Consider the following 8813-nt stretch of genomic DNA (forward strand, 5'->3'; position numbering starts at 1 on the left):
CACCATGACAGTTTTAAGGGATGCCTTCAGATGCACAGCCACACGTGTAATGTATCCTGAAGCTGCTATGGTTTGCCCAAAGTGAATAAAGCCCTAAGACCTGGCTCTGTTCACAGGTGATTCAGAAGACTGAAATCAGGGTCTCTGTGTCAGTAGGTCTGCCAAGCCCATGTGGCAGCATGCTCTGTACAGCAACGGCAGCTGCTCCCACCAGCAATCCACTGGCTTTGCTCCCCCGTTGTCTGCAAGGAGAGTCCAGGCAGCAGCAGGGCAGAAAAACAAATTGTAAATACAGGATGTATTATGAAACACTGGGCACTGCTTGGAAGATCTGAGGGAAACAAGGGAAAATACAGTAATTTATTCTCAACTTTGCTTCTCAAATATACTGAGAGTCAGTGGAGTTTAACCAGGAAAGTGTCACATTTAACAATAAGAGCGGGCTTGGGTAGGTACTTTGTTCCCTATCAAACAAACCACTGCTCTGCTACGCGTAAAAGAAGGCAGCAGGAGACAAGAGTATCACACACAGTACTGCCTAAAGCATGCTGGCTATGTCAACAGATTATCTCGCTTTGGACTTCCTGGGCTGTTACTAATATGAAACCGATCCAACAACAATGATGCTAGGAAAATTATTTTTTAAATGAAATTATATCAATCTCTTCAGTTTAATTAGCATGTTAAAATTATGAAAGGAAAGCAGATGTGACCACCATGGATGTCAAGCTGAATATTAATAACCAAAAGCATCCCCACCCCCCTTGGAGGATAAAGCAAAGTTGGATCGGTCATTTTTGCACATTAAATCCTGGATGTGTTCACACGTAGCTGTCAGTAAACCTCCTGTAGTTGTGTGCACAAAAAGCTGGAGCCAAAACAATTTTACTAGGGCAAACCTTTAAAGATCCAGCCACAGCACAGCCAGATGACAAAGCTACAGCCTGACTGGCCACATTTCTCCCTGCACACATGCTTGCAAAGAAAATTAAATGAACGTTCCACGCTGTCACTTGATGGAGAACTAACACATTCTGTCCTTACACTAGCCAAGGCTAATGTGAGTGCTTGCAAGACAAAACCCAGTGGCTCGTTATTTCTGAGCTCATGGTGCCACGGTCTGAGCATGGCATTAGCACCACATGTCATTCCAGCTACACTCCACTATTCTTACCCACGAGCACATTTTTTCTGTTAAAGAGACACCAGTTTAGAGGATTCCAACTGGCACGTCACTTCTGTCAGAAAATCACCTCCATAAACAGGGCTACAGGGAGGAATGCTGCCTTCCCTTTCCTGGCAGACAAGTATTTATAGGTCTATGCATTTGGGCTTGCCGTTAATTTTATACGGCTCCTTTCTGTCACCCATCATCATTTCAATGCATTCATAATACTGTATCTCCACCTTTAGAAGTACTCTGATTCTTCCTGCATGTAACCAGAAGGCACTGATTTATGGGAACCAGCCAGAGGCGGCATTGTCTTAAGGCACAGCAAGAAGCGTGCACTTCTCACATTCCCCAAAAAAAAAAAAAAAAAAAAGAATAAAAATGAGTTGCCCCCTGCTTACAGAATTCAGCCTCAAAGCTTTCGCCTCCATGCACCTGCCCGCCCCCACTTCTGCTTTAAGCTAGGATTTTTATTGACATGTACTAATTACCTGAAAATAAGAATGATCTACTCCGTTTCCACCAGCTGCCAGCTGTCAGCACTGGCTGGAAGCGATCAGCCTCACTTAAAAGAACAAAAATAACGAGAAAAAAAAAACAAAAAAAACAACTAGGCTCAAAAATGAAACGAAATAAAAGCAGAAGTGGTCACAAAGGCAGACCTGGCAGGTGTCACCGGGCCTCAGGTGCTCGGACAGCTGCGGGCAGGCAGAGCTGCACGGGCTGCTCAGCTGGCCACGGTAAAAGGACAGAGATGTACAGCTCTACCCATGCGGAAAAAAAAAAAAAGAGAAAAAAAAAGAAAACGGAAAAAAAATGAAAAACAAAAGGAAAACAACCAACCCTGAATCAGAGAACAAAAAATGAAATAAAGGCAGAAGCGCAGCCCCGAGGCACCGACTGCCTGCACTTAAGAGATTTACAGGAGTAACGTAAAGCATTCACCTGCTGCCAGTTCTCCTCCAAGGATGGCAAAGCTGAGAAGTAGCCGGTGTCGTGGACAAGCTGCAGTTCCTGGAATATACTATAACTAGCCAAGACATCCATGCTGCTGCTGGCCGGCCCCTGCTCTGCTTTGTGTGTGTTTGTTTGCTCTGGAGGGGGGTGTTTGGGATCATAAAAAAAAGAGGAGGAAAAGCAACCAATGATAGATCCAGCGTCCCTTTTGCTTTGTTTTGTTTCAGTCACACTTCAAAAAAAAAAGAAAAAAAAAGAGAGAGCGAGTGAAGAGAGGCGGGCGGTCAGCGCGGAGGGGACGCGGGGCCGGGCCGAGACGGCCGCGCTCCGAGCACCCCGCGCCCGCCGCACCGGGGCACGTCCCCGTCCCCGTCCCCGTCCCCACCACCGCGGCCATGCGCGCTCGGACCGCCCTCCCCGCCCCCTCCCCGCTTTATTTTCGGGCCCCCCCCTCCCAGTTCCCTCTCGCCCTCCCTCAGCAAACCCAGCCCGATGCCCCCCCCGCCCGCCGCCGCCTCGCAGCCGCCCCGCCCACCCCTCGTGCGCAGCCCACTCAGGCAGCGCGTGACCATGTAGGGTAAACGGCGGGGCGGGGGGGGCGGGGCCGCGCCGCGGCTGGAGTCACAACCGCCCAATGGAAGTGCGAGGAGGGCTTCGGAGGCGGGGATTAGCCGCCGACTGCTCGTCGATTGGCTGGCGTCGAGGCTCCCGCCTTCTCCCCCGCGGCTCGTGGGGCGGCGCGCGGCGTGCTATTTTTAGGGCGCTATATAAGCGGGCGGCGGTGCGCGGTGGCGATAGAGCGAGGGGCGGCGCGGCGCTCCTCTCGCGCCTGGGGCTCGTGGCTTTTGCCGCCTTCAGCAGAAATCCGCCGTTCTTGAGCGGCTGTGGGGCGGGCGGCCGCCGTGCCACTCCCCGCCGCTGGGCGTGAGGGGAAGGCTGAGGTGGCTGGGCCGCTTCCATGTCGGGGGCCTCTGAAGAGGAGGTGCGCCCAGTGTGGCTGAGTGTAATGCTCCCTGAGCGAAGGGAGCGTGCTGCCGTGCGGAGACCTCCGCTTCTGCTGCAGTCGCTTTGCTGCTCCTCGTGACCGAGGTTTCTGCATGTGCTGCTGGCTTCCAGCTGCTGGCGTGCAGCACCCGGCACGAAGCAGGACGGCCTCAGCTGTGCGGGGCCACTGGCACACGCTGTCCTGCCCGGTGTGATGTGAAAGCATGAGGCAGCAAAAGTCATCCGTGTTAATTAGTCTGTGGTATGTTTTCTTTCTTGCTGATGAAGATAAATTGCCTTTTCCGAGATTGAGTCCGTGTTAACAATTAGAGAAGCCCCACATGACGGATGCTTCTAAGAATAAATCTGTTTGCCTGGACAATGGCTGTGCTTTGCGTGTGTTTTCCAAGCTGCTGATGGAGAGCACTGCTGTTACTTAAATAAAGCAAGCACTACACCCTTGTATTCGAGAGCCAAACTATGGAGAAAGGGTGAGAAGTGAAGCTACTCCACAGTAATTGGGGGAGACTGAGCAGGGGGCATTTTCTCAAGTGGACCGTCACACCTATACAGAAATGCTTGTCTGCGGGTGCAGGCTTCAACCCCTGGCTTCGTGCTCCTTCCCACCAAAGAACTCAGCACAGGCTGAGGCCAGCTCAGAAGGATGCCTGTTTCTCACACTGCACCTCAGGAGCTGTTGATTGTCTTGTGCGAGGCTATCTCTAGCATTTTCATCTCCGCAGAAGAGCTGGACGTGAATAATCAATTGCTCTTTCTCATAAATACACCCACAAAGGTGGCAGTGCACTTGTCGGCAGGAAGAGGAGAAGGAAGGTTAGCGCAGTGAATTGTGCTGAAGGTCCTACAGGCAGTCGTTACTGATTCCAGACATGCCTCAAGCTGGCACAGCAATGCTTTGCTGGGACACCTTGAAGAGCAGAGAGCTCATCTATGGTGGTCAGAGCTGGTAAGGAAAAGTACCTGGGTATTTTAGCACAGCTCCTGTACTGAGAGGCTTTGCAAGAAATAGCTGTTTCAGAAAAAGCTTTCAAAAAGCATCACTCCTTAAGAGTTTGTCAGAACAGGGCCATATGCATATGTAGAAGCTGTCTCTGACCTAGGCAAGGAAACAGGACAAAAGCAGTAAAGATTTATGGTGCAAGCTACTTAAACATACGGTTTATGTTCAAATCCTGTAATTCCTGTGGCTGAAAAACATTTTGGTGCTATAATTCTGTCCTTGTTAAGCATAACTACCCTTTGATTAAGTAGGCTGTTTAGTGCTCTGATTGCCAAGTCATCCCTCTAACACTGGTGCAAGAACAGTGGCCTGTGTGAGCTGTGGATTGCTCATGCTTAGGTTTATTGGAAAGCTCTGCGCCTATGAGCTGCTGTGTACAGCCCAGGAGTCCCCTCAGCTGTGACAGTCACATATGCTTGCCACCAAAGAGCTCTGGTTTGAATTGTCACTTAAAATCTTTCTGTCTGTCTATTTTGAACTTCCTGCTGAAGGCAGGCCCCTGTAGGAACAGCTTCTTTTCCACCTTTGGAGTGAAGGTTGTTCCCAGTGGAACCAGCTCATGGCACCAGCAAAGATCCCTGCTTGTGCGCAGGCTGCACTGTAACTGATGGCCAGATCTGGTGAGCAGCTGCTAGTCTGCTGCTCTTGCTGGCTTCAGGAGAAATTGTCTGAGGGCAGGATTTTGGCTGTGAGCCGTGAGGTGAAGAGCTGGGCTACAGATCTGGCTGCATGCCCAGGTGGTTTCCAGGCAGACACTGCATTTTTATTGTCTTGGATATTCTGTTTTGGAGGTCAGTCGAGAAAGCAGAATGGGGTTATCATTTGGCAGAAGTAGAAAAGCCTGGACAAAAATTGAATGTGGTGATACACTGGGTGTGATGCTCTCAGTCCAGCATCTTGGGCAGTATATACCTGTGCTAACCCAAAAGTAATGGAAAGCAATTTTTGCCATACTCCTTTGTTTTCCAGGATGCACTGACCTTACTTCTGGCAGATAGCCACTCTTCCTGCTCTGGCTCAACCATGCTGCCCATCAGAGAGCAGTGCAATTACACGTGGTAGAGGAGTTCCACCATCACACAGATGGGCTCGAGGGCACTGAGATCTGCACAAACACAGAGGTAAAGGGCACATGCTTGGACCTGCAGAAAGTGTAAGGAAGAACATTGCAGCCCTTGCTCAGTTTTGTCCTGAAATGGGTAAAGACAATAGCCCGTCTGGTGGAAGTTTTTTTAGGCTAGCTGCACCCAAACTCATCATTGCTATACTTGCTGAAATGTTGGGCAGACGAGAGGGGTGCTATGGCTGACCATACCATGGTGGTAATGGGGCTTGGCACCTGGGAAGAGGAAAGGGCTTCTATTTTTGGCATTACAGGGCCATGGGAGTGGTTAGTCCTTGTGAAAGGAAAGAAAACATTTCCTTGTTCCTTCTGCTCTTTTGAAGAAAGAGTAGAGGTGACTGCCGTTTTCTGGAAAGAGCTTGAATTTCTCATTGCCTGACACAGGACCTTTGGCAACAATCTCTCTTGCTCTCACTGAGTTGGGAATGCAGTATTGCCCTCTGCGCTCAGCTAGGTTTCTTCAATACACCAGTGCAGTGAGATTCACAATTTTGTTCAGTCTGATTGCATTCCCTTGTCATATTTCTAGCCCTCCTGAGCCCAGGAGTGATAGTGAGGATGTGCGTAATGGGGACCCAGCAAGGAAGGCTGATTTGCTTGGAACTCTGTGGTGATGTTTGCTTCATTGCTCTGAACTGGACAGTGACGAAGTGCCATAAAGCCATATGGTTGTATATCAATTTATGGTTTAAACATTTCACTGAATTTATTCCCTTTGGTACCAATGAAACAGCTATACTTAGATCCCCTGTACACAGCTCAGGATGCAGTTTTAAACCCGATGGTCTTCAAAGATGGCAAAACTACCGAAGCACCTCTCCAGCAGGGACAAGTTGTTCTATGTGTGTAGGCTATGGGTTCTTTCTACTGTCATATCTGTGTGTTGTCCTGCCATCTGCACCTCTTCCTTTCCCCCATTTGAGTTTTAGGGTTAACACAGCTTTCCTGGATTTACAGCCTGCAACAAGGCTGTTTGAAAGCATTAGTCCTTCAGCCAATGTCCATCCTGAGGAAGAAGAGGTTGGGCCTGCACAAAGGTTGTACTGAGGCTATTAGTGGTTTTGAAGCCACTTGTGAAAAGTAAAGAGAAGGACTGGCACTGAGAAGCCTGCTAAGTTTGCAGCTGTAGCCTCTCCAGGTGTGGCTGCAGAAAGTTATTGTCAAGGTTCATTTTGAGGGCGGTGAGCCACCAGGTGGCATGGCTGGAGGAGGCTTCCAGAGGTGCAATTGGACAGCTCTAAAGCCAGCTTCAGAACTCAGTTTCCTAGAGGAAGGCCTCTGCTGTTGGCCCCACGTCTTCCTCTTGCCCCTGCACAGCACTGTTTCACTAATGGGAAAAGCAGTTCAGTATCTCACATCTCTCAAAATTCTCTAAACCCTCTATAAACTGTGACCATGCTGCCAAGCTGGAGGGAGGATGCTGGAGATCCCATCTCTTCCCTTCAGCAGCTCATCCTGGGAAAGCATAATGAGGGCATGAGGAAGAACCTTTATTATTATTATTTATTTATTTATTTTAATAATGTGGGTAGCAAAATATGTAGGTTACATCCTACATCACAGATACCATTTTGTTGGTCACCTCTCCAGCATATTTATTCTATGCTGCTCCTCTCCAGTCAGGCTCACTGGGGAGCAGTAGTCAGGCTTTACTCAGGAGTGTCTGTAAAAATGTGTGTTCCCACCTTGAATTTATCACTCTTCCCCACTGTCCACAGTTTTCAAACAGCTCCTCTCAATGCAGATGTTCTTGGTGCATGGGGAGATTTTCTTGTTTGCATTGTCTGTGAGGGGAAAGCGTAAGTGAATGCTTACTGTTGCCCCTAAGGTCAACTCAAAAACTGAGACAGAGATACATCAGAGAGAAGCAAATTTTGGTGCTGCAATCCTGTTCTGCACTGCCAAGAAGGTAGATCTCAATAGAAAAATTTAAGCTAGAGCTAAGGTTAAATAAGCTTCATCTTCTGGCAAGTGCAGCTCAAAAACAGCATGCCAAGGACAACTGGGACAGAAGTGATTTCCCCTCCTGTCTCTATCCATGGGAGCTGGCATAGCTGTGGCATCTGCTAGAGTTGGTAGGCAAAGCTCTAATATGTAGTCATCACATTCGTGTTGCACTTGGCACTGCTGGGTGTGAAGCAGGGTGGCTGCGTCTCTGCACCAGGCCTGTGTGGCTGGAGGTGCTTCCTGCCTGCGAGCTGCTCTCCAAATCTCCAGTGATAGAAAGGTGACTAGCATGGAGCACTGCAGGTTCCCGTGTCTTCCCTTCTTCCTAAAAGCAAGCACCATTTGACTCCCTTCCCTTCTAAATCAGAGCCTTATGGACAATGCAATGGCTTTAATTGCAGGGCAGAAAATGAGCACCCTCCAGGGTTAGAGATTAATGGGTTTAACCCATAATCATAACTTAGGGCATCCAACAGACTTGGTGGATTTTGCAAGCTGGTTGATGGCCAGATGCAGATGTTTGCTGGGAAAGCAAAACATACCATCCTGAAGCAGAAATATTACACAACAAGTTCAGTTCTCTGGGCTGAGCTGAAAACAAAGACTGATGCTTCCAGGGAAGGTTTGAAACAATAGTTGAACAGACCTGATCTAGTTCTGACCAAGAAGCTTTCTGTCTTTCAAATTCTGAGCCTTTTACCACCTGTGTGTCCTGCTTTCCAGAGAAGCAACATGGCTGTGTAACCCTCCTCCTCACTCCTCTTGCCCTCCAGATCCTTCTACGAATCTATAAATCATCTAAAAGCAGACTGGCAATAGAGGTGTAAAGGTGTAAAGTTCTCAAATTTCTGGCAGTACTGTGCTTCCAGCCTCTGGGGATGAGAAAGGTCAGCACATACAGAAGCAAAACAGAGACCTCTGCCTTCTGCTCAAGGTGATCTTTGTGTTTCTGAACCTCTTTGCAAGGGCAGTTATCATTGCTATTCTGTCAGTGCTCAGCATCTGACATGAACAGTCTCTGATCGTATTAGTAGGCTCTTAGGTACTTCTACAGTACAAATAATAAATAATAATGAGCTGCAAGGAAGATCACTGAGTCTTGGTTGTCTGCTCAGGCTCTTATGGCTCCCACCTGATGAGAGACGTCCACTTTGTGGATACTTTGTGAATACTTCTGAGCTACTGTTGCTGACAGTGCCACAATACTGCTCAAAAGAGTGGCTTGGGGGCAAGGTCTCTTTGCACTAGGCATGAAAGAGAAGGTTGTCCTCAGCCCAGAGTAGCATGCTTGAAAGCACAGTAGGATGCATTCCTGTGTATTGGTGGTTTGGTTATCGTGATGATCTTGCTGAAGGCATCAGAACTTCTCCCCATGGATTGAGTGGGAAGAGGTACTACCCTACCCTTGGGCAGAGGCTGAGGATCTTTGTCCCTCTGCTGCAGCCTGCAACGTGACAATAGGATACAGTACTATGGGAGATACTGAGTGGCTGTTGCTAAACATGAGAAAGACATTTCTGAGTGGAATCTCTGGGTTGGTCGCCTTTTAATGAGTGAGTTGGATTCCACTTGGGAAATCTGTAGAAACCCTTACCATAAATTGGAGGCAT

The 8813-nt window shown here is 48.6% G+C and overlaps 1 protein-coding gene across 3 annotated transcripts in view; it reads right to left on the reverse strand.

Moving 5' to 3' along the window:
• Nucleotides 1-2489, reverse strand: part of KLF7 (KLF transcription factor 7) — a 54588-nt gene extending 52099 nt beyond the window's left edge. For all 3 annotated transcript variants that reach the window (XR_010623093.1, XM_065751101.1, XM_065751102.1), the window contains exon 1: nucleotides 2117-2489. Coding sequence is in view for 2 of the 3 variants with exons in the window: in XM_065751101.1 (XP_065607173.1) it covers nucleotides 2117-2218 (102 nt within the window). In the remaining variant the exon portion in view is untranslated. The remainder of the gene's footprint in view (nucleotides 1-2116) is intronic.
• Nucleotides 2490-8813: the final 6324 nt, after the last annotated feature.

The sequence above is a fragment of the Cyrtonyx montezumae genome, unplaced genomic scaffold (genome assembly GCF_038088225.1).
Source record: "Cyrtonyx montezumae isolate F1298 unplaced genomic scaffold, pur_monq_1.0 scaffold_7, whole genome shotgun sequence".
Classification (NCBI taxonomy): domain Eukaryota; kingdom Metazoa; phylum Chordata; class Aves; order Galliformes; family Odontophoridae; genus Cyrtonyx; species Cyrtonyx montezumae.